Here is a 25747-nt window from a genome sequence, read left to right as displayed (position 1 = left end):
AATTAGTTTAATCTTTAAACACTCCATGTTTATTATCAACGGTTAAACGATTTTAAATGTGGGAAAACGTTAAAAAAAAAAAAAAAATTTTTTCCGCTCATTCCGGTGTGTTTTTCTCGTTTATTATTATTATTATTATCATCATCATCATCATTATCATCAACAACAACATTTTTTTTTTAAGTTAATCGAAATGAATTTTTTTTTCATTTAAAAATTGTACAAAAAAAAAAATTATCGAGTTTCAGAGTAATAAAAAAAAAACAATTTTTTTCATCCCTTAACTTTTAGTTAAAGAAACTCTCTCTCTCTCTCTCGAATTGCCGGGAAACTGTTTTTTTTTCTTTCCGGTAGGAAATAACTTTAAGAGTAAAACTTAAAAGCTTAAAAAAAAAAAAAAAAATAGAAAACTCTTAAGACTAAAAATGTTGAAATCAACCCTTCACGTTTAACACCCCGAAACGTTTCACTTTCACTTAAGAATGCCATTAGCACTGAAATATGCGAATTTGGAGCTTTTATCAATTTAAACGGATCACGGGGACTGAAAGGAATGGAAAATGGAAAAAAAAAGGGAAAAAGGTTTTCTTTTTTTTTTTCCTTTTCGGACGAGTCCGAAAAAAAAACGTTTCGATTCGTTTCCGGTAAAATTAAAATTAAAATTAATTTTAAAAAAACATGGATAAATTACATCATGATCAAGTTGGCAACGTTGCATGTTACGATTTTGTTCACGTTTCCGGTTTCGAATCGGAAAAGGTTTTCCGAACAATGGCCGACTCTCGGAAATAACGTAATACTTTAGTTAAATTGTCGACTGTAGTTTGTAGTTTTTTTTTTTTTTTATGTATTTTTTTTTGCAATTTGAATCGAAACGTTAAATTTTTTTTTTTTTATACTTCCCGTCTGTCTTTTTTTCTCTCTTTCTCTCTCTTTGTTTCTCTCTCTCTCTCTCTCTCTCTCTCTCTTCGGTCGTTTAATAAATAAAAAAAAAAAATTAGATTTTTTTTGCTTTGCAACAATTCACACAATTGAAAAAAATTATTTCATTATTTTAATTTTGCGGTTGACATTTAGTTAAATTGGTGACAAAACTAATAATAATAATAATAATGAAAACGTTTGTTTTTATTATTATTATTATTATTATTATTATTATTATTATTATTATTATTATTACATTAATGAACAGTAACGCCTTCTCCCTTTGCGTTAAAAAAAAAAAATTGGAAAATCTATGTCGGTGAAAATAAAAAGGAAATAAACAAGATTTATTATGCTTTCCACGTGTTAACGTCCAAATCGTTTCTCTCTCTCTCTCTCTCTCTCTCTGTAAGCGTTGGAATTTAATAGGTTTTTTTTTTTTTGTTAATTTCGCCGCGGACAAAATTAACGTTTTAAATCGATAGCATTTTTATTCTATTTGATTTTTTTTTTTTTTTTTTTTTTTTTACGACGAGGACGTTTACACGTCAAAATAAATTCATGAGAGAAAGAGAAAGAGACAGAAAGAGAGAGAAATGGAAGAAAAAAGAAAGAAGCGTTTAAAAATGCAAAAAAAAATTTTTTTTAATTTACGCCGCGTACCGTTTATACCTTTTGTAATTTTTCACGCAAAAGATTGAGAAAGAAAAACATAAAAAAAATTTGCAAACAAATTTTGCTGTTGTAAAAATGATAATGATGATAATAATGACGACGATGACGATGTGTTTAACATCTTTAAAGCAGACGATAAAATTCGTTAATGAAAACTCATAATTGCGAGTTAAAAATTGTAAGTGCAAACACAAAAAAAAAAAAAAAGAAGAAAAATTTTGATTCGATTTGTCTGTGTGTGTATGTGTGTGTGCGTGAATGTGTTTGTTCGTTCGTTTGTTTGTTTGTTTGTTGCGTGTGAATTAAACGTGCACGAAATAAATTAAAGGTAAAATAAAAAGGAAATAATAGTTCAGGTTTAGTCGATTTTGTTTGTGTTGTTGTTTCAATTTGAAATTTTTTTCCGTTTTTTTTTTTCGATGGGATTTTGAGTTTTATTATTTTTAAATTTTCGTGTTCGAGTTTTTAAACGGGGGGGGGCGTGGGGGGAGGGGAAACATTTCGTTACATCTTCTTTCTTTTTTCTTTGAGTATTGTCGTTTTATTATTTGTTTTTTTTTCTCGTTTGTATTTAAAAAGTCGATTTCGATATTCGCTTTTTTTTCTTTTTTTTTTTCTGTTTCTCTCTTTCTTTCTTTCTCTTTTTGTCTCTCTCTTTTTCTCTCTCGCATTTCTTTATTCGTTTAATGGACGATGCTGGAAAAAAAAGAGAGAGAGGAAGTTGTTTAAAATTTATTTTTATTTTTTATTACTTCGCGTTGTCTTTAATTACTCCCTGTGTGTATGTCTCTCTCTCTCACTCTCTCTCTCTCTCTCTCTTTCTCTCTCTCTCTTTCTATCACTCGTATTTTGTTTGTCTGTCGTATTTTTCATTATTAATATGATTGAATGGAAAGTAAATTAATAATTTTATTAATTAATAATTATTTTCTTCTGTTGGAGATTTTATAAGGGGAGAGAGAGAGAGAGAGGCGGTAGTGGTAGGGAAGGGGGGCGAATTTGTTTTTCGAAAATGTTTTGAATCTTTAATAATTTTATGTAGAAGAACGTTTCGAACGTGATGTTTTTTTTTTTTTTTTTTTTTTGAAAAAATAAAGTAAAAAATTACTCGATAAGAGAACTTGTAAATCAAACGGTTACTTTTCAAAGCAGAAGAAAAAGAAGAAGAAGGAAGAGGAGGAGTAGGAGGGGGGGAAAAATTCGTCATTTAAAATTAATTTATCTATTGTATACAATAAGAAAAAAAATCACAAACGCCATCAGTGGGAGCCGTAGAACTTGGCCTGGGCGGAACAGCCGTCAAGGCTTCCGCCAAAGGCCTTTTTCCTTTTTCGGTAATAATAATAATAATAGTAATAATAATAGACATCAAGTGACGCGATCCTTAGAAGATGCTAGATTTATACAAATTAATTTTCGTCTAATCGCTGAAATATACAGTTTCGAATTGGTGAGTTTTTCTTTTTTTTTTTTTTTTTTGTACGGGGGCGTCGGATTTTTCGCAATGTAAAACATTCATTATATAATTACACGTCATTTTTTCCAATTATTCATTTATTAATTTGTTGTTTTTTCTTTTTTTTAAAAATAGGATCTTCAGTCAGAGATAGAAAGTCACCGAGATGTGTTCAGTTCGCTCAACGGTGCGGGAAAAAAATTACTCGGATCTCTCGCGTCCCAAGATGATGCCGTCATGTTGCAAAGGAGGCTGGACGAAATGAATCAAAGATGGCATCATTTGAAAGACAAAAGCATGGCAATAAGGTAAAAATTAAAATCCTTATTATTATTATTATTTTAATTTTTTATTTGCTTTAATATTAGCTGAAGAAAGGGGGAAAAATGAACGCCTTTATTTTAATACTCGAATAAGAAAGAGATTTAATAAAAATAAATAATAAAAATTTTGCGGTTAGAAAAAAGAACGAGGAAAGGGTTTATTATTATTATTATTATTTTTCAAGCATAATGTTTTAATCCAGGTTAATCCGTTTAATTCCCCACTTTTAAGTTTCTATTTAAAGTATTTAATCTGTTGTTGTTATTATTATTATTACGAAAAAAAGGGGGGAAGAGGGAAAAAAACAAACAAAAAAAATTAATTAATCAAAAACCTCTCTCCCTTTTTTTTTTGTTTAAATGGTACGAACGCGTAATCCATGTAAATAATAATAATAATAGTGTCAATTTAAATATTGATAAAATTCCGACATTTTTCTCTCTCTCTCTCACTACATTTAACAACAACGTGCGACAAAATTCCCTGTCGTCGTCGTCGTCTCCATCTCCATTTTTTTTTTTTTTTTTTGGTTAAAGTTAAAATAAGATGTTACACGAAGATGCTTTTTGTTTTTTTAAAACATTTGAGAATTTTCAAAAAAAATTGTATATGCGTACATATAAAAAAAAAACGGAAACGGAAATGGCGGCGGCGACGGTGACGACGAAAAAAATTATTACGCTTTCGATAATTTTACAAGACGAAATTTTTTTATTTATTTTTTTTTGTTTGGCGGTTTGGCGGTTTTCTTTAAGGTTTGTGAGTGATGATGTCATCATCATCATCATCATCGCCACGTCTAACAATCGGAGTTTTTGGCGGTTTCCGTAAAAAAAAAAAACATCAAAAATCAATTTTTCAATTGTTTTTCTTTTTTTTTATGTGTCTTTTTTAAAAAAAAAGAAAGATTCGTTTGAAAAATGGCGGAACGGGAGGATGAGGGGGAAACAACGAGACGTACCTAAATCAAAATTGACAGATAATTTTAGAGTAGGAAGCAAAAAAAAAAAAAAAAAATTTTTTTTTTTTTTGTTTTGATATTATTTGGCTTCGATTTCGTACGTGGAAAAAAAAGAAAAAAAAAAAAAGAAGAAAAATGTCAATATCAGTTTCAAGTTTTCCGCTTCAAATTTTCATTTGTTTTATTACATTTTTATATACATATATATTATTTATATGAGTTTTTATATTAACGGACGGTAAAAAGTTTTGCCGTGATTAAAAAATTTGAAAGGAGGAAAAGAGAGAGTGAAAGAGAGAGAGAATGAAAAAAGTTTAAATTTGATTTCATTTTAACGTTTTTTTCTTCTTTTCTTTTACAGAAATAGACTCGAAAGCAATACGGAACATTGGAACGCTTTACTGTTGTCTTTGCGCGAACTCATCGAATGGGTTATCAGAAAGGATACCGAGTTGACGGGTTTGGGACCCATCGGTGGGGATTTAGCATCTTTGCACAAGCAACAAGACGATCATCGAGCTTTTCGAAGGCAACTGGAAGAAAAACGTCCCGTTGTAGAAAGTAATTTGCTGAGTGGGAGACAGTACATAGCAAACGAACCCGCGCTTTCCGACACGAGCGACAGCGAAGGTAATTTTTTTTTTTTTTTTTTTCGTTTTGTTTTTTAAATTTCCGTTTCTTGTAAATTGTAAAATGGCGATTGCACGTCTCTCCCGTGATTGAGGTTAAATTATTTTATTTTAGCCGGACGAGAACTCGATGGAGATTCCAGAGGGTACAGATCGGCGGAAGAACAAGCAAGAGAATTGACCCGGTGCATAAGACGAGAAGTTAACAAATTGTCTGAAAAATGGAACGCTTTGATCGATCGTTCTGATCAATGGCAGAGAAAATTGGACGACAGTCACGGAGTAAGTAACAAAAAAAAAAAAAATCGGGTTTTTTTGGAAAATTTGGGAGGGGAAATATTATGCCTTATGAGGATAAGAAATAGAATCCAAAAAAATTATTATCATTATTAATACGAACCCGTTAATTGTTTTTTTGTTTGTGCAGAAAATGCGAATTCTCGTTAAGGGAATCGAAGATGTTTCAACTCGTATATCAGCATTGGAATCATCCAAAGCCCAATGGATAATACCTTCGGAAGCATCTCAAGCTCCCGAACTATTGGCATCTCTTCGACAATACGGTGAAAATTTAACACCTCTGGCACGGATCGTCGACGATCTCAATGATCAATCAGCATTGCTGTCGGCTAGCAACGTTTTAGTCGCACATTCGACAAGAACCAGGCTTGATGATATTAATATGAGGTTGGTATGACAAAAAAAAATTTCTCTGTGACGCCTGAAAAAGTTTTCATTTCTAACTAAATAAATTGTTAATCAGATGGAAGCTTCTTCAGTTGGCAGTAGATGAAAGGTATAAATTACTATCGGAATTTGGAAGAGATGGAGGCTTGGGTTTATTATCTGCTTCGGTGGAATCACCTTGGGAACGTGCCACCACGGCTACCAAAGTGCCTTATTATATCAAGTAATTAATACCGATTTCCGGTTGTTTTGCGTTTTTTTTTTTTTTGCAATTTAAATTTTAAAAACTAATCTTTTCTTTCTCTCTCTCTCTCTCTTCCTATGCAGTCACGAACAGGAAACGACGCATTGGGACCATCCGAAAATGCTTGAATTGATGACTTCCTTGTCTGAATTAAACGAAATAAGATTTTCGGCCTACAGGACAGCAATGAAACTTAGAGCCGTGCAAAAAAGATTATGTCGTGAGTTTTTTTTTTTTTTCTTTTTTTTTTTTTACGGGATTTAAAAAATTTTGGAATTAAATCAATGTAAGTTTTTTTTTTTTTGTTGTCAATCTTCTTCAGTGGACATGATTCCTTTATCGGCTGCTTTAGAAGCTTTCGACAACCACGGTTTACGGGCTCAAAATGATAAATTACTCGACGTTCCTGACATGGTGACCGTTTTACGTTCCATGTATGAAAAATCAAACGATAAAAGTGAAAAATTAAATTTACCTTTGGTTCTTGATCTCGTTATTAATTGGCTTTTGAATGTTTACGATAGTCAAAGGACTGGACAAATTCGTGTTTTATCATTTAAAGTTGGAATCGTTCTTCTTTCCAAAGGTCATCTAGAAGAAAAATACAGATGTGAGGTTTTTTTTCTTTTTTTTTTTTTTTTTTAATCACATCGCGTGAAACAATAAAAATTAATTTTCTATTTCCTCCGTTCAGATTTATTCAGGTTGATTGCTGATCCGTCGAGAATGGCCGATCAACGAAAATTAGGATTGCTGTTGCACGATTGCGTACAATTACCTCGAAATTTGGGTGAAGTGGCAGCTTTCGGGGGTTCGAATATCGAACCCTCCGTGAGATCCTGTTTCGGACCGGATAAAGAACAAATCGAAGCCGTTCATTTTCTTAGTTGGGTTCAACAGGAACCACAGAGTTTAGTTTGGCTTCCTGTTCTTCATCGTTTGGCAGCTGCCGAAGGAGCTCGACACCAAGCGAAGTGTAACATTTGCAAAGATTATCCGATTTTGGGTTTCAGGTAAAAATTCGTTTTAGAGTCCTCATTTGTATTTTATTAAAAAATATTGGCACGCGATTATAATTTTTTGGCTTATTAACGGTTTCAGGTATCGATGTCTCAAATGTTTTAATTTCGACATGTGTCAGAATTGTTTTTTCTCTGGTAGAAAAGCTAAAAATCACAAATTGAATCATCCGATGCAAGAATATTGCACTACGGTAATTAATTATTTTTTCTTTTTATTCTTTTACCTTTTTAACGTTTTTTTACTTATTAGTTTTTTTTCTTCCTGCAGACAACTTCCGGTGAAGACGTACGAGATTTCACGAGAGCATTGAGAAATAAATTCAAATCAAAAAGATATTTCAAAAAACATCCGAGAGTCGGATATTTACCCGTTCAAACGGTTTTGGAAGGGGATGCTTTGGAATCTCCAGCTCCTTCGCCTCAACATTCGATGCTTCCGCACCAAGAAATGCATTCAAGGTTGGAATTGTTTGCTTCGCATTTGGCCGAAGTCGAACATAGAAAAAGAAGCAATTCCACACCTGATTCGTAAGAATTTCATTTAAAAAAAAAGGAAAAATTTACCGCGATGAGTAGATTTGGATTTGAACTCACTTTTCATCACCATCGATCATAAATCATTATCGAAATTTGCTTTCAGAAAAAAAAAAAAAAAATTATTTTTTTAAAATGTTTCAGGGAAGACGAACATCAGTTGATAGCTCAATATTGTCAATCCCTCAATGGAAGAATCGGTGATTCTTCTGTCCCGAGGAGTCCCGTTCAAGTCATGGTCGCCATTGATCAAGATCAACGAGAAGAATTAGAAGCGATGATAAGGTTTGTTGTTGAAACGTTTTGATTCCGCGAGTTTTCGCGAAAGAAAATTTTAAAATGACAAAATACCCTCCGCAGGGAACTGGAAGAAGAAAATGCGACTCTTCAAGCCGAATACGAAAGGTTAAGATCGAAACAAACGCCCGGATCGACTCCAGAAGAAATTAATTTAAGCGGAAACGATATGATTGCCGAAGCCAAGTTATTAAGAGAGCATAAAGGAAGGCTGGAAGCTAGAATGCAAATACTGGAAGATCACAATCGTCAATTGGAAGCTCAATTACAAAGATTACGACAATTACTCGACGAGGTAAACATTTTATACCAAATTCCAGCAATTTCACTCGAAAATCACTTGTTTTGGAAAAACAATTTTTTTTTAATTTTCAGCCGTCAAACAATTCACCTTCCAAAACTGGAACATTACAAACTCGATCCGTGACGGCATCCCAATTGGCCACGGATTCTCCAGCCAAAGTAAACGGACATTCAAACGGACCCGGAGGTAAAATAATAATACTCGTACATAAAAAAAAAAAAATTTGAAACGAAATAAAATAAATTATTAGTCATTATTAAGTTAAAAATAATCGAAAATTCCTACCTGTTTATATGTAATTGAATTTATTATTATTATTATTATTTACAAGTGTAATAAATTTTTATTTTATTCATTCATTCAAGGGGGGAAATGGGAGCGGCCTTTACCGCCTCCCCCCCCGAATGGTCACATGCCTACATCTGGTTCGGCTCACAATGTTGGAAATTTGCTTCATATGGCAGGTGCGCTTTGTTCTCTCTCTTTCTCTTTCTATCTCTCTTTTTCTCTCTCTCTTTTTTTTTCCATCTCGTGCTTGACTACCCGCCCGCATTTAATTTAACATTTTTATTTTATTTTACATAATGGTTTTCATTTTTTTTTCTCTCTTTCCCTTTTTTTTTTTTATTTATCATTATTATTATTTTCGATTCGAAATCCTTTACAAAAGGTTTTCATTTTTTTTACTTTTTTTTTAACCTTTTTATTTTTTCTATTTAAAAAGCTCGAAATTGAAAAACATGAAAAAAACAGTTTTTTTTTTTTTCGTAATTGCGTTTGTTTGTTGTCTGTTTGTTGTTGTTGTTGTTGTTCTTATTGCATCGATTTCTCTTAATTATACAATACGAATTAAATTAAATATTTAACCGACTAATATTTTATTTGTTTTTTTTTTTTTCTTTTTTTTTTCTTTTCTTTTCTTTTCTTTCTTCATCTGGAATTTACTAATCCGAAAGGTCGCATGTGATGATGATAATGATGATGATAATGATGAGGAAGAAGAAAGAAAATTTTTGTTAGTAAGTTAAAAAAAAATTTATTCTCGAATAATTTCGAGATGTCGTTTCAATTTAACGATTTTATTTATGTTTGTCAAAATGGAAGAAAAAAAAAAATTTTTTTTTTTTTAATTTCGTTTTTAATTTTTTTCTTGTTTTTTGATTCCAACAGGAGATGTTAGCAAAGCTGTTGGAAAATTAGTTAGCATTATATCGGCAGAAAGCGAAGAAGAAGAAGAAGATTCAAATCCGGAACCGTGAAAAAAAAAAGAAAAAAAAAAAAAATGAACTTTTAAACAAGATTAAGAATCGAAAACTAGAAAAATAATAATAATAATACACAAAAACTTTTTTTTTTTTTATTTTAACGACGTCGTCGATTACTTTTTTTTTTGTTTTGTTTGTTTGTTTGTTTGTTGTAAAAGTAAATTCAGACAATTCTATCAGTTAAAATGACGCATGTAAAAAAAAATAAATAATAATATTAATATTTTGAACCGTGAGTAATGATTTTAACATATCAAAAAAAAAAAAAATAACAGGAAAAATAATTTTAATCATATCTATATATATCACTTTTCTGCTGCTGTTATATTATAATAATAATAATAATAATGAAATAATTATTTCAACGAATCATTGTGTTTGTTGTTTGTTTGTTTGTTATAAAAAAACAAAAAATTATTATAAAACTTTTCGTTTTTCGTGCGTGGGATTTAAAATCAATTTATGGAAAATGAAATTTTTTTTTTTTTATATTATTATATTATAAAAATATGAAATGAAACCACGCACGCACAATCGAACGCACTTTTTACTTAATAATAATAATAATTAATTAATTATTTTTTTGTTATTTATTACTATTATTATTATTATTTGATTTATGACGATACAAAATTTGTCGTTTTTAATTAAAACATTTTTAATTATTTTATTATTATTTTTTCAAATTTATGTATTTATTTTAATTAATTAATTAATAAGTAATAATTCATATCGATGGAAAAGTTAATAAATAAATAAATAATTTAATTTTTTTTTTTATTATAATTTTTACATGTTTTTTGTTTTTACTGAATTTTATATAACGACTTCAATTTATACATATATAATAAAATAAGGAGAAATAATAATAATAAAAGTTATTATTTATATTATAATAATAATTAATAATTAATATAATAGTATATATAGTCTTTAGAGAGGAGAAGAATAAGAATAAGAAGAAAAATTAATTAATTTCTATAAACAAGTTTTCAATGACTTTTCTTTTTTTCATTTTTTTTTCTTTCTGCTTTTTTTATTAAATTCATTTTGAAAAAGGGAAAAAAGTTTTTTTTTTTTTTAAATTAATACAAGGAAGAAAAATCTTAACTTAATAATTAATAAATTAAATTAAATATTATGTAAATTAAATGAAATTGTAGTTTTTTTTTTTTTTTAATGTAGAAAAATGCAGCTATGTTAGTTGAAAGTTTTTTTTTATTATTATTATTATTACTAAACTTTTCTTTTTGCTTTTTATTTTACCCGCATATAATTTTTATGATTTTTCTTTTCTTTTTTTTAATATGTAATAAATGATCTCTTTTATTTAAAAAAATTATTCTTTATTCATGTAGTAAAAAAAAAAAAAAAAAAGAAAAAAAAAATTTTCTACTTTTTGTAATTGGCTTTACATATCAATGAGTATATGTATATCAAAATTTTTTTTATTATTAAAAAAATAATTATACTTTCCGATAATATAAATATCCGCACATATTCTCATCGTAAAAAAAACAAATTTCTTTTCTTTATTGAGTTTATTATATTATATTAACTAATAATTAATATAATTGATTATTTATTAAATTTTTTTTTTGTTCTCTCTCACCTCCATTATTACTCTTCTTTTTATTTACGTTTTTCATTATCGATTCGCGCTTTAAACGTACCATTAGAAAGGTTAACGAATTAATTTAAATTTTGGCGGGAAAAAAAGGTAGTCTATGCTGTCGGTTGATTGTTGTAAACCGTATATAAAGTTTTTATTTCGTTTTTTTTTATGTGATTTTCTGACTGTTCGGCATCACAAAAAGAAAAAGCAAAATTTAAATTTTATTTTTTTATTATATTTTTTTAAATGTTTCGAAAAAAAAACGGAGGAAAATTTTGGAGGGAGGGAAAAAAAATAATTACAGATGTTTACGTATTTACGGTTGTCATGGTAACGTAATTCAAACATTTAACGGAATTTAGAAATGGAGGGTGATGTGATTGATAGTAAAAATCATTTTTTAATATCAATTAACGGTCAAATATTTTCCGGTTGTTTTCCATATTTAAATGATTTATATTGTAAATATTCTTTTGTTTGCGGTTCAGATTGGATTGTTATTTCTGTAAGTAAATCAAATGATCATGAGGAAAAGGGGAAAAAAAATTTGTTGATTATTATACATTTTGCAAGTTGACACATAAAATTAAAATAATAGTTGATAAATAGTAATAATAATAATAATGCATGTCGATTAAAGTATATTTGAAAGAAAAATCATTAATTATTATTATTATTGTAAAGATTTAAACAAATGATGATTTGAAATTTGATAATTTTCTACTGTTGATACTGTATATGAATTTAACACAGTAAACACTTGTGCCACTCGTTGATAAATTTAATATTTATTTTTATTATTTGTATTATTCATGTTTTATTATTATTATTATTATTATTCATTTTTGTTGTTGTTGATATAATTTATAAAAAAGAAATTCTTTTTGTTCAGGTTTTGTTTTCTACATAAATTCCCCAATTAATGTTATTTTAATTGAAATCAAAATGATTTGAAGTTGTAATAAGAAATTTTTTTATTGTTTTAGGGTGTTGAAGAAGGAATATCTCAAATATCAAAAAAAGGAAAAGATGATGAAGAATTATTTGTTTGGAATTTACCATTGAGTATAATATTTAAAAGTACCAATCCTTTTGGATGTCAGTTGAACGTTTCTACCCTTTTCTTTTTTTTTTTTGGGGGGAGGGATAAATTATATAATTTATTAATATGTTTGTAGGGCCGCAATTGGTAATAAGTGCTTACGGATTAGATGTATTTGGTAATGAAGTTGTGAGAGGTTATGGAGTTTGTCACGTTCCATTTTCACCAGGACATTGTGAAAAAGTGTAAGTTTTGTATCATTATGTTCAAAAACTAATTTCATTTTATTTATATATATTTCTTTTTTTTTTTTTTTCAGTGTTCCAATGTTTGTTCCAGAATCAAGTTCGACATTACAAAAATTTACATCTTGGCTAACGGGTAGAAGACCAGAGTTTATCGACCCAAGAATATTAACACAAGGAGATGCCAGAGATGGTGTGTTTGTGACATTTTTCCTTATTTAACCCCGATTTTTCACTTTTTTTTTGTCTCTTATTTTAATAATTATTATTATCGTTTGAATGGTTTAGAAAAGGTTTTTAAAATTTCCATGAAATTTATTCTTAATCATCAAATTTATACGGAAAGGTAATTTAATTGTTTTAATCTATTTTTAGCGATGACTTTAATTTTTTTTTTTTTTTGTAGTGGCGACAGTTCGTTCACAAGGTTCCACTAAAGTTGTATTTGACGTCGCAATAAAAGGATTTCAATCGTTTGGATATCGTTCATCATAAACAAAAAGAAAACGAACTTTTATTCTTATTAACGAAGATTTCATTCTTGTTAAATTTTTTTTTTTTTTTTGAAAATAATAATATCTATAAAAGAAACAAAATAAAGATTTCTTTTGTATTCACAAAAAAATGCTTATTCATTCTCATATAAGACGTAAAATTTAGTTCGTTAAATTCACGATTGATGTCGCTTCGAAACCTCAATTCCAAGAATTTTAATAATTCACCTACAGGAAAAAATTATAACTAAAGTGTTTTTTTTTTTTTTTTTTAAAAAAAAAAGTATATATTCATTTCATTGATGTTTTTTTTTAAAGTTTTATTAATATTAAACATAAAGTAATTACTCTTTGAGAGTCCTTATTCTACATATTTAGTCAGGTACGCATTTATTTAATTGTTTTAAATAATTCATCCCACGGTAAAATGCTTTTTAAGTCGATTAATCAAGGTCGCTAGTAATAAACCAAATGGCCATTTTATTGAAGTTTTTGAAAATGTGTGTGCGTCTTGACATATTTTTTCATATAAAATCATTTTAATGTCGTTTATAAGAAAATTTTTCCCATTTGCAAATTCGTATAATCGTCAAATTAACATTGGAAACGCTAGAAACAGTAAGTTTTTAAATATTAATACATACATTCACACGTTCATTATTATAATATTTTAAATTGTCATTGATTATGGTTTCATTCATTCATTCATAAAGTTATATGTAATGAATTTCATTTTAATTTTTTTGAAAGCTTCAAAATTGCGTTTGAATATTATTATTAGTATTTGTCTCACACTCTTTGTTATCGTTTAAATATCGAAAATTATTTTTTTTATTAGTCAGTATTCACACACACACACACACAGAGATTATAATTTCCACAGGCTAAAAATTTACACAAATAAGATTATATGCATCAGTTTAAAATCTAATCGTTAAACAAGTGCACATTGTTTCAACTAAATTTTTTTTTTTTTTTTTGGTTTTATGTAAGTTTTTGAATTTCCTTTTGTATTTTTTTCCATTTTTTTTTTGAAAATTGATCAAGTTCATTGTACTTGAGCATTCTGATCAACTTATGTAAACAACAAAGTAGGTGTTAGTGAAAGTTTTATTAAAAAAAATTTTATTTTAAGGGAAATTTTTTTGTTTTGTTTTTGATTCACTCATTTTATGTGTTTTAATTTAAATGTGTTGATTTACATGAGTAAATTTTCAGGAGAGGGAGAGGGGGAGGGGAAAAAAAAAAGAAACATTAAAAGGAAAAAGAAAATCCTTGAAAATTGTTATGTTTGAATGATTTTAATTTGTTTTCGATTTTTATTGTTATTTTTATTTAAATATTCGGTATATTCTTTTATTTTGCAACCTAAATATCTATTTTTACAGAACTGATGTTGTATTTTATATATTATTTAGATAAAGTCATGTGTCAGTAACAATTTGGTAATTTTTTCTTTTGTCATTTTATTACTGTGAGCTGAATTACACATTTTCGAGACTAAAACATTATTACTCAGGCTTACTTACGACACAGAAAAATATTTTAAGTTTAAATAAATTTTGATAACATATTTAAGTATATTTTTTTTTTTTTTTTGATAAGTATTATCAGTAAGTCAAGAAGAAGAAGAAAAATTTTCTTTCGAATACAATATTTTTAAATATTACAATTGAAAAAAAAATTTTTTTTTTTTAAATTGAATTTATTTTGTCGATTTGCCATTTTGTTAATGTTACAAAAAAAAAGGAAACATTTTTATTAATTAAAAAAAATAAATTTAATAAATTTTATGGTTCTGGAATTTAAAAATGAGAGAGAGAGAGAGAGAGAGGGAAAAGGTTTTATTGCTTGGGTTCTTTTTATCTGTTAATACTATAAGAAAGAGGGAAGAACAAAAAAAAAGGAATGGAGGTGGATGGACTTGTTTCATCTTGTCCTGAAATTCTTTCAAATATTTTTTTTTTTTTTTTTTTTATTGAAAACGATTTGACGCGTCTGGAAGGCAGCGTTTTTGAATTTTTTTCTTCTTCTTCTTCACTTCTCAAGGGTGGTTTTTATTATTATTATTATTATTGTTATTATTATCAGTTTTTTTCTCTTTATAAATTTTTGGTTTAAAATGGATGTGAAAAAAGGTTTAAAATTTTTTTTTTTTTTGTTTTTTATTTTAACGGTTTTATTCATTTCAATGAAAGTGTGTGTTATGAATCCATAACAATTTTTATCGTTTTTTTTTTTTTGGATTGATTTTGCAGTTGTTTCAAAAATGGCACCAGTAACTGCAGCTAGTCATTCTGCGGAATCAAACGGAATCATAAGCACGGTTCTCAAAAAAAAAGAAAAGAAAGAAAGGACTTCTTCATACGTGTCGAAAAATTATAAAAAAGAATCGAAAAGATTAAAAACATTTACTCATTGGCCGGTGAGTTTTATTAATCCGAAGGACCTGGCCAAAAATGGATTTTATTTTACAAACGTTGATGATGTAGTGAAATGTGCTTTTTGTAAAACTCAAATCGGGTTTTGGGAAGAAGGAGACGATCCAAATAAGGATCATTTGAAATTGTCACCCATGTGTCCGTTTTTAAGAAATGAACCCTGTGGTAACGTACCTTTATCGGAAGAAGGGAACGATAGGAGAAGTCGTGGAAATAGTAACGACGAAAATGGCGACGACGACGACGATGACGATGACGATGAAGACGAAGACGAAGAACCAGAATCCCAAGATGTCTGCGGTACCGTCGTAATAAGGCCTTTCTCCGAACCCGAAAGATGTGAGTTTGCAATTGTATATTTTTTTTATTTTTTTTTTTCCGTTTAATGGCGAACGAAAATTTAATAAGTTTTTTTTTTTTTCTTTTCAGCTCACAGAAGTGCTTTTTCCATCGACTCGACAAATTTGTGGAAGGATTTCGAAGAATTGGGTGTCACGAAAATCTACGAACCCGTCGCTCCCAACTACGCAACCTACGCATCCAGAATCAAAACATTTGATAAATGGGAAGCTCACAACATTCAAAAACCGGAAAAATTAGCCGAAGCCGGGTTTTATTACATCGGACACGAGGACAACGTTATTTGTTTTCACTGCGGCGGTGGTTTAAAAGATTGGGAAAAGGATGAGGATCCGTGGGTGGAACACGCGAGATGGTTCAGCAAATGCAGATTCGTTTTCCTACAAAAAGGAAGGGATTTCATTAACGAAGTCGTTTTGCGGAAAAAAGCTTATTTGACAGCCGAGGTAATTGATTGATTGTGAGGAATATAGGGAGAGGGTAAAGGTCGCGATCACACGCGACTCGTCGGACACGATTTTCTCATGACACGTTTTTTTCGTCGTTTTCAGACTGCAAGAGAAATCATTAACAGATCGAAGAAACACGATTCCGCCGTTAAAAAGACAAATGAATCATCATCATCATCATCATCATCAACAGAGCAATCGCAGTCGGAAACGTCGTCGAGCGATGATGAAAAAGTTTTAGATGGTGGAAAATCGAAATCGATGGTTCCAAAAGTGGAAACAAAAGTGTTGTAAGTTAAATATTGATTGATTGGGTTTTTTGAAATAATGATGACGTACGTTATAGTAAAAATTTTTCTTTTTGTTGGGGGGGGGCGAGCAGGCCATCGGATGGAAAGGAAATACAATTGTGCATAGTTTGCTACTCTCGCGAAAGAGGAATTGTTTTTTTGCCTTGCGGACATTTTGTTTGTTGTCCACAGTGCACGTCGTCACTCACGAAATGCGCCGTTTGCAGAGAACCATTTAAAGCAACGGTTCGAGCTTATTTTTGCTAAAAAAAAAAAAAAAAAAAAATTTGATCTCTGGTGTAAAGAAGAAGAAGATGAAGAGGAAGAGAAAGAGAGAGAAAGAATTAAATTCGAATTCGTTTGTTTTTTTTTTGTTGTACACCGTCGGTTACTATTCGAACACAAAAACTTTTATTTTATTCTTGTACTCTTTCTTTTAACCTTTTAACCTTTTTAACTTTTTTTTTCTTTTTAACAATTTATTTTTTAGAATTAAACATTTTTTTTTTTTTTTTTTTTAAAAACTTTTTATTTTATACCGTAAATAAAACCAATCAGGCCGAGTCACGTGATTTGTAGTAAACAAAAACAAAACAAAAATTTTTTAATTTTAATTTTAATTTTAATTTTTAAAAAAAGTTTTTAAAAGTTTTATTTTATATAAACGGGAAGATCGTTTGTTTGTTTGTTTGTTTGTTTGTTTTTAAATGTCGGATAGCATGTCGGTAGCCTCGGTTGGAAACAACAACAACAACCAAGAATCTCAAAAGAAATTAAAAGTTACTACTAAAAACCATTTTAAAAATTTTAATTTTAATTATTATTATTATTATTATTATTATTTATACGTGGAAAAAAAAGAAAATTTTCACACGGTCGAGTAATTAGAATAAACGAGTTTTTCTTTGTCGTAATTATTATTATTATTATTATTCGCATAATCAGGGCCTTTTATTATTATTATTATTATTTATTCGAGATAATTAATTTTGTTTTTTTTTTCTTATATTTTTTTATATTTAAAAATTTTACAAAATTTTTACTAATAATTGTAGTTTCATCTCTCATCATCATCATCATCATAATCATCGTTACGTCATCGTCGTCGCGCTCCGTCATAATCATTATCATTATTATCATAACGGATTTTATTTTTTTTTTCCTTTTTTGCAAGTATTTACGAACTAAACATTCAAAGAGACTGCAAATAATAATTTAATTTTTTATTTTTTATTTTATTTTTAATTTTTAATTTTTTTGCTTTTATTTAATAAATAATTTTTATTATTATTATTATTTTTTAATATAAATAAATAAAAATTTCAAAAAAAAAATAAAAGAAGGAGAAAAGAAAAGATTCCACAATTTTATAAGATGTGAGGGAAAAAAATTGTGTAAATATTACGCTTATAATTAATTAATATATATATATATATATAAATATAAATATATTTTAGTTTTTTTATGTATATCACACGTAGGGGTGAATTAGATTTACTAAATGTAATTTTTTTTTAATTATTATTATTATCATTATCATTATTATTATTAATTATAATGAATGTAATATAAAATGTGAATTTAATAATTAAAATTTTTAATTATTTTTTTTTTTTTTTTTAGAATGTAAAGGAATATGTTTTTTAAGAAAAAAAAAAAAAAAGGATTTTAATTAAAAAAAAAACAAATTTAATAATAATAATATTTTATTTTTATTTTAATTTTTAATTCCGGAAATTACAAACAAAAGAAAAACGTTGAAGATTTCCATAAAGGCACACAACCGGAAATAATTTAATAAAACCGGAAATAAAACATGGAGAAAAATTTTTTAATTTCACGACAAAATTGCCGCAATGTAACGACTGTTCATTTTCAGTAAATTTTCTTTTTCTTTTTTTATTTCTTCTTCTTGAGTTTTTCCTTTGATTTTCTGGAAAAAATCATTCAATATTTTTTTACCCTCTTTTATTTCTTCTCCAGTCAAATGTTGTCCGTTTAAACTCAGTCCGGCTTTCTGATCCAATTTCAATAATTTTTCTCGAGCGTTCTGTGGAAAACACGTAAAAATTAATAAATAATTAATTCGTATAATAAATTAATTATTATTATTATTTTTTTCAGTACCTCGATGACGTGTTTTTGAAATCCGGCCATTTTGGCAATTTCTAAACCGAATGAACGATCGCTCGAACCTGGGCAAACTTTGTACAACATCGTTAATTCGTATTGATCCGTCATGGCCGTGACGTGAACGTTCGCCACCGAACTTATTTCGTCTTCTAATGAAACCAATTCTTGAAAATGTGTGGCGAATAATGTGAAAGCTTTTATGGTTGATGCCAAGTGTCTGGAAAAAATTTTTAAAGTTATCATCGAATAAATTCATAACTCGAATACCCCTACCGCGTGGTTCGGAGTTCCTCGGAGCTCGGAGGGGGGACAGCCTCCTCGTCCGAGGGGCCTCGTGTCGTTCCACCCCGGTGGAGCCTGAAATCGTTCGACGACGAGCGGCTCGCCGAGTGCCTCGCCGCGGAGACCTGGAGAGATGAAGTTGCTCTAGGCACGAGATGGCGCGGGGAGTCCAGGACGACTGACGGCGGTTCTCGGACTCCTGCTTGAAGAGGGTCGGTTAGCGTGCGAAGACGCAGAAACGGCCGAAGTACTGGGGGGTCGGACGAGATAGGAGAGATGTGGAAGGAGACTTGCCTCGCACGTCGCCGGTTCGTCGGCAGAAAGACTTTTGATCAAACGGGGAGGACTTTACGAGGACATCGTGAACGACGACGAACTCGCGCGTTTAGCGAGTCCCTCTATGCCACCTTTTAGCATAGAGGGCTTCAGGGGTTTGGGTTCACCGAGCGATATAAAGTTCCAAGGAGGCGTGTTGGAAGGAACTCCTGAGCAAAGTGGATTCGGATCCTTGGGGTCTTCCGTTCCGTCTCGTGACCAACAAGCTGAGGGGTTTGTCGGGACCGCTGACGGCCGGCATGACGGAGGAGTTTTTCGCTGAAGTGATCGCAGAGCTCTTCCCTCGTGTTTCGCGAGCCGTCCGCGTTTCCCCCGGCGGATTCCCTTACGACGAAAATCGTGACGCCGCGGTGACGAAGGGGGAGGTTCGCCTCCTCGGGTCCACGCCTCGGCTCCGGGCCCGAACGGCGTGCATTACCGCATTCTCGGCGAGTCCGCCGGGGTACTGTGTACGCGTCTCTCGGCGCTCTACACCGTGTGCTTCCGAGAGGCGACATTTCCGACACCGTGGAAGGAAGCGAACTTAGTGCTGGTAGACAAACCGGGTAGGGATCCGACGACGCCGAGCGCGTATCGGCCGATTTGTTTTCTCGACGTAAAGGGCAAGTTGCTCCAGCGCGTGATCGCGTCCAGGATAGACGAACACTTACAATTAGGGAGAGGGAGGAACGACCTCTCGTCGAATCATTACGGCTTCCTGGCGGGCCGTTCGACGACCGACTCACTCGACCGCGTGTGCGCCGGAATCCGGGACACTCTTCGCCGGGGTGACGTCGCGATTGTCGTCTCGGTCAACAACAAAAACGCGTTCAATTCGGTACCGTGGTTTGCGATAAGGGACGGACTGACGTCGAAATCCGTTTCAGACTACTTGACACCGATCATCGGTTCCTTCCCCTCGGAGAAGAAGATCGCGTACGAGAAACCGGACGGAACGACGGGAAGGACGGACGTGTTCTGCCCCAGGGATCGGTTCTAGGACCACTCCTGTGGAACATCGCCTACGACCTCGTCCTCACCCGGACCGTTCTTCACGAAGGCGTATCATTGACTTGTTACGCCGACGACACCTTGCTTCTCGCGGGTGGGCAGAGGTTCGCGAACGCGCCGAAACAAGACTTCACGCGACGGTGGAGGCCATCCGGACATCGGTCTCCGAGTGTCTCAGCCGAAGACGGAAGCGTGAGGGTTTCATCGTCCGCGAAACCCGCGTACTCGCGACATATCATTAAACGTAGACGACGTGAGAATCGGATTGGGGGGCACTCTCAAGTACTTAGGTGTGGTCCTCTACTACCGTCTTTGTTTCGGAAAGCATCGCGCGCTCCTCGGACCGAAGATCCGAGCCGTCAGCGCGACGTTAGGACGCCTGATGCCGAACGTGCGCGGACCACAGGCCAGAGTCAAGCGATTACACGCGACGGTCGTTCCTTCCGTGGCCCTGTCCGGAGCTCCGGTTCGGGCCAAGTCAGTTTCGGCAGCTCGGCCTCTTCACAAGAAGGCGATCCAACTCCAAAAGGCGTTTCTGAACAAGGTGGCGACGACGTACACAGACGTGGCGGCGGAGGTGGCTTGTCTTCTGTCAGGCGCTCCTCGGAGGCTCGACCTCCTAGGGATGAAGACACTCGTCCTCCATCGCGAACGGGGTCGCGGCGGATCGAGAACCGCTCGTCATCGCAGGGAACTTCCCACTCGTACGGTACCTGGCAGGCGCGGTTCAACGACGGAAAGAAACGGTACGGCGGGAAAATCGTAGACGCTCTCGGCGCCCGAGTGGGGACTGGGGCGGGGTCACGGAGTTCTGACCCATCGTCTCACTCAGGTCCTCACGGGTCACGGGGTGTTCGGCTCGTAATTGGCGCGCATCGGCAGAGAGGAGACGGTGGAGTGTTGGTTCTGCAGTGCGCCCGAGGACGACGGTCGCGAAATGTCCCGCGTAGAACAAGCACAGGCAGTGGCTGGTCGAGGTCATCGGACCCGACTTGTCAATCCGCGGTCTTGTGGACGGGTTGCTTCGCGGACCACGGGAATGGTCCTGCGGACGAAAGAGAACCGGGAACGAGAACGGGAAAAGTCCGGAGTACGCCGTCGTTTGCTCCGGACAACCAGAAGAAAAAGAAAAGACGAAGACGGTGGCAAAGAAGAAGAAGAAGATCGGCGACCCCGGTCGATCCTTCGTCTATCTTTTCCTCATCGATCCCGTTTTACCGTTAGTTAGTTGGAGGATGCGATCAACCAACACTTAACTTTTAACTTTACCCTTTTCAGGTGACGACGGTAAGTCTTTATTTCCCCACCCGATCGCATTTCCCATTCCTTTCCCCCCGTGCGAAGGACCGGAGGGCACTCCCGAAAGGGACCTGCCGAACGTCCTGGGGGATGCGTTCTCGTCTTCGAGGTGATGGCGGAACGGAGACTACGGCGGATCTCCCACCAATGTAAACGTGTGGAACGGTTAACGTTCTGGCTTCCCGGAGAGGGGACTGACTGAAATGTAGGTTTTACTCCAACGACCGCCCCCCCTCTGTATATAAGTCACGCTATTGCGACATGCTCAGGAGTTTTAGTGGGTATGGGTCCCCCGGTTAGGCTTTCAATTCCATACCGAGCCCCACACTCCCTCTTCGGAGGGGTAAGTGCGTAAATTCGCATTTCTCCTGAGATATCAAAAAAAAAAAAAAAGGCTACTTTTGCCGCACCCTCCTTTGAGTCTCGACCAAGCTCGAAGTGAGTATCATTTGTTCCGATCACTAAAAAATTTTTTGAACGGACAAAAATTCCAAAACGACAATGAGATCAAAACTGCATTGGAGCAGTTTTTTGCTCCTAAAAATAAAGAGTTTTATGAAACGTGAAAAAATGATATTACTTGAAAAATGTCAAAAGGTTATTGATAATAGCGGACATAATATTAATTAATAAATCGTCGTTTTTTGTTTCCTTAAAAAATTCATAATCACCTTTTTGCCAACCCAATACATAAAAGACATCATGTTGAGTCACATTACGACAATGACACCAACATCAAAACGTTTTTCCGAAAGAGAGTATGTTTACTTACTCGGCAATGGCCCAAGCTAATCCGCAACCTTCATAGGTTGATGTTCCACGTCCTAATTCGTCAATCATAACCAATGAATTTTCAGTGGCTCGCTGTCGAAAAAACATTCAAATAAAATATATTATTTTTTACAAAATAAATGTGATAAAAACAAAACGTAATTTAACCTGAAGAATTGCAGATATTTCGACCATTTCGTTCATGAACGTGGACACTCCTATCGATTGTCTATCGGAACTTCCGATTCTAGCTAAAATACTATCTTTCAAACTTATTTCGGCTTCTAGGCAAGGTACAAACGAACCGATTTGAGCAAGTAAAACATTTATTCCGACCGTTCGAATGTAGGTACTTTTTCCTCCCATGTTCGGACCCGTAATTATATAAAATGTTTTCCCGTTTTTCTCTAATAAAATATCATTCGGTATTACAGATATGGAATCCTGTGCTTCTAACAAAGGGTGCCTCGCTTCTTTTAATCGTAGTATACCGTCTTCTAAGGGTCGAATTTGTGGTCGGACGTAGGGCGTAACGGCGTTGGCAGCTATCACAGCAAAACTAGTCAAGACGTCGAGGTTTGCAATTATGTTATTGAGATTCATTAAGGGTCCAGTGTAACCAGCTAAACAAGAATAAAACAATTTATTTAAAATATGTTGTACCGAAAAAATTGTTTTGCAAAATGGTTGGATGATAAAATGGATTTTTTTGTTAATTATTTTTATACCTGCAATATCCAAAACTTCATCAACTACGGTTTTCTGACAATCATCATAACTTTTCCTTTTTTCTAAATAATCCTCGTTTAATTCTTTCAGAGATGAACTTTGAAATCTAAGTCCAGCGTTTGTAGAGTCAAGAATTTTAAATTTACTACTGTTTCTTATTTTAGATTCTTCCTAAAAAAAAAAACAATTGACTAAATTTATATTCTTTAATTTTATTTTGATTTTAATAATTAATTTTTATTTACTTTTTTGTTTGAAATTCTAAAATGATATCCGTATTGAGGCATTGTTTCTAATTTAAGAATTTTCCCACTTTCCAAATGCAGTTCCCTTGCTGCATTACCCAACTCTTTTTGTATTTCTTCGTCTAAATAATCCAATGAAGCTTTCAATTCGGATAATTCTTCACTGAAATCAGCTTTTATTAAAAATAATCCCTTATTTATTTGATCCATATCTAAAGTGCTCGAGATCATTTCTTGAAATTTTGATAAATCCTCTGAAACTTCTTCTAAAGGTGATAAAAATGTTTCTTTTACGCTGGCACTGTACGTAGCTGTTTTAAGACTCTCCAAAAGAGAAGGAATGTGTTCGACAGCACGATATATCCTACGACATAATACATCAATTACCTTATTTGTACTAAATTTATTCAAACATCATATTTTGATTTAATTATTACTTATAACAGTCTTGCAAAGATGCATTTTTATTCTTAAGTTTTCGACATAATAATTGCCCATCAGGAAACCATCTTAAGTGTTCTTCACTTAAGCTCATTCTTAGCTCTGTATCATCTATAAATGCCGCAACAATATCATGCCTTTCACTTATAGTTCTAATATCTTTTAAAGGCTGTTTAACCCATTGAGTTAATAGTCTTCTCCCTTGTGGCGTTCGACACTTATTAAGAAAATGTATTAAAGTATCTTGAGATGAGGAACTTTGTTGAGGTATTAACCCCAAAGCCTTTGCTGATGCTATATCCATGTGAACAAAACGTTTTGGTTCAACTGTTTCTAGTTTGAAATTCAAATTTTTTCCTGATAACTTTTAATAAAACAAAAAAAAGAAATTTAAACTTTATTTTTGCATATAAAAGTAATAGCGACAAATCAATTCAATGAATTCATTTCTATTTAAATAATAGTAAGCACATACTAATTTACCTCCAGATATTTAATTAATGCACTTAAGCAGCTTGTAGCAATGTTTAATTTCATTTCTGGCAATGCTGATGCATTTTGCGATTGTCCCTCTTTCCATTCTAAAAGGTGATTCAAATCTTGAGCTAAATTCTCAGTATTAAAATTTGATTGCTTCAGTTTTACAACCATTCCACAGCATCTATTAGCAATCTATTAAAATAAAATATAAAATTTTTCTTTAAAATTTACAACCCTGAGTCGAAAGAAGTTCTAAAATAATAAATGACATACTTTTAAAATGCTCGAGTATTCTGGCAAATCTGGTATAATTATCTCTTTAGGAGATTGTTGAACAATAAAGCCTTCTAAATCAGTAAATTGATCATCATCTGGAAATTGACAGATACCCATTGATTCAGTACTTAAATCTATTATTGACACACCAACTGTTTTGACTTTGGCTTCATCTACTACTTTCACAGCTAAAACTGCAGCTCCTATAAAAAATAATTTTGATTTAATTAATTTATCTACTACTCTTACATTTGCAATTCGTAAAGATCTTGATTATTTTCTTACCAACATCTAACTCGGAATTAAAAATATCTTCAAATGCAGTTAAATTCCCTGGGGAGCCTTTTAATTCCAAGAACCAATCATTACTTTTAACTCCACCTTTAGGACTGTATACCTCTACTCTATAATGATGAATTATCAATAAATCTTTAACAAGTGTTTCAAATTGGTTTTTGTTCAATACTAAAGACTCGAATTTTGTTTCGCCTAAAACAGTTAAATTTATTAAATATTTAATGTTTCGAAGTTACAGATTTCAATTAAATTCAAAAATAATTCTTTAGACCATTTTACATTAATAAAATTATAAGTAAATTTTAAAGTAACAGATTGACATGAAAATAATTTAAATGAATTACCCATAACAAAATTTAAAAATTATATCAAATCAAGTGGTTTTTAAAAAAAAATTTTATGATATTTAAGTACATAAGCATACCTTTTCCTAAATATTTAACAGAACTCATTGACTTGAATACTTCTTTGGCAACAAATAACGCGTCCAATCCATGCACAGTATAAAATTCAATTCTATTAAAAAATCTTATAGTGGTACTTGATTTCTGCAATACGAAGAAAGAATTAGTTAATAAATAATAATGAGAGAGAAATGAGAAATATTTCGAATTGATGATTCGATCTTAAAAAAAATAATTTAACAAGAATTATTTACCTCAGGTAACTTTTTGAAAAAACTAAAAAATCCAGTTTCGACTAAAATAAAAAAATTTTTCAATGGCATTAACACATACAAATATATATCCATATAAAAATTGTCAACATCTATGCAACCCAATTACTTACCTATATCAGATATTGGACAAGTATCAGCTTCCATTTTAAAACAAGATATATAACCAATTACCAAAATCTGTGAGAAATTACTATTTTTAAAAACTTTATAAAAAAACAATTTGCCTAATGTCAATTTGGAGGGAAAGGCTACTTGAGTAAATACCTCTATACAATCGAAACGTGGCTTTAGAATACCAAGTAAGAAACACGTAATACAATTTTAAAAACGTATAATTTTTTATATAAGAAGCTAGGTGTAACAATAATTTCTTTTTAAATTATAAGTTAAACTTTTAAAATTATTTATTATAAGTTATTTGTAATTAAGTTTTTTTTTTTTTTTTAAGTCAATTTATTTAAATTGCAAAAGGTTAGTTTTCATTTAATAAATTTCATGTTAAATTTAAAATTATTAAAATTTTCTTCATAA

General features: G+C 32.0%; 4 protein-coding genes across 4 annotated transcripts; 3 read left to right on the top strand and 1 right to left on the bottom strand.

Annotated features, from left to right (window-relative positions):
- Positions 1-678: 678 nt before the first annotated feature.
- Positions 679-9131, top strand: Phum_PHUM253760 (dystrophin, putative; the record flags this gene model as incomplete). Its single annotated transcript, XM_002426398.1, has 17 exons — positions 679-742; positions 2839-2897; positions 3191-3363; positions 4702-4970; positions 5085-5251; positions 5397-5656; positions 5733-5879; positions 5984-6120; positions 6223-6510; positions 6595-6913; positions 7002-7113; positions 7191-7450; positions 7601-7741; positions 7817-8048; positions 8129-8243; positions 8423-8521; positions 9115-9131. The coding sequence occupies 17 exons, from the start codon at positions 679-681 to the stop codon at positions 9129-9131; spliced, it is 2859 nt and encodes a 952-aa protein (XP_002426443.1).
- A 2170-nt stretch (positions 9132-11301) lies between these two features.
- On the top strand, positions 11302-12719 carry Phum_PHUM253750 (eppb9, putative; the record flags this gene model as incomplete). Its single annotated transcript, XM_002426397.1, has 5 exons — positions 11302-11442; positions 11924-12035; positions 12116-12224; positions 12299-12417; positions 12631-12719. 5 exons carry the CDS (start codon positions 11302-11304, stop codon positions 12717-12719), a joined length of 570 nt encoding a protein of 189 aa, XP_002426442.1.
- A 2268-nt stretch (positions 12720-14987) lies between these two features.
- Positions 14988-16525, top strand: Phum_PHUM253740 (inhibitor of apoptosis 1, diap1, putative; the record flags this gene model as incomplete). The annotated part of the gene is made up of 4 exons (XM_002426396.1): positions 14988-15498; positions 15589-15932; positions 16071-16258; positions 16351-16525. The coding sequence occupies 4 exons, from the start codon at positions 14988-14990 to the stop codon at positions 16523-16525; spliced, it is 1218 nt and encodes a 405-aa protein (XP_002426441.1).
- A 1570-nt stretch (positions 16526-18095) lies between these two features.
- On the bottom strand, positions 18096-25360 carry Phum_PHUM253730 (DNA mismatch repair protein MsH2, putative; the record flags this gene model as incomplete). The annotated part of the gene is made up of 13 exons (XM_002426395.1): positions 18096-18308; positions 18386-18608; positions 22071-22162; positions 22238-22692; positions 22798-22969; positions 23044-23407; positions 23481-23848; positions 23968-24156; positions 24238-24443; positions 24526-24729; positions 24962-25085; positions 25196-25236; positions 25327-25360. The coding sequence occupies 13 exons, from the start codon at positions 25358-25360 to the stop codon at positions 18096-18098; spliced, it is 2685 nt and encodes an 894-aa protein (XP_002426440.1).
- Between the last annotated feature and the right edge of the window lie 387 nt (positions 25361-25747).

Source organism: Pediculus humanus, genomic scaffold (assembly GCF_000006295.1).
Source record: "Pediculus humanus corporis 1103172107627 genomic scaffold, whole genome shotgun sequence".
NCBI lineage: Eukaryota > Metazoa > Arthropoda > Insecta > Psocodea > Pediculidae > Pediculus > Pediculus humanus.
The sequence above is the reverse complement of the archived record's forward strand: the minus strand, read 5'-3'. Positions and strand labels throughout refer to the sequence as shown.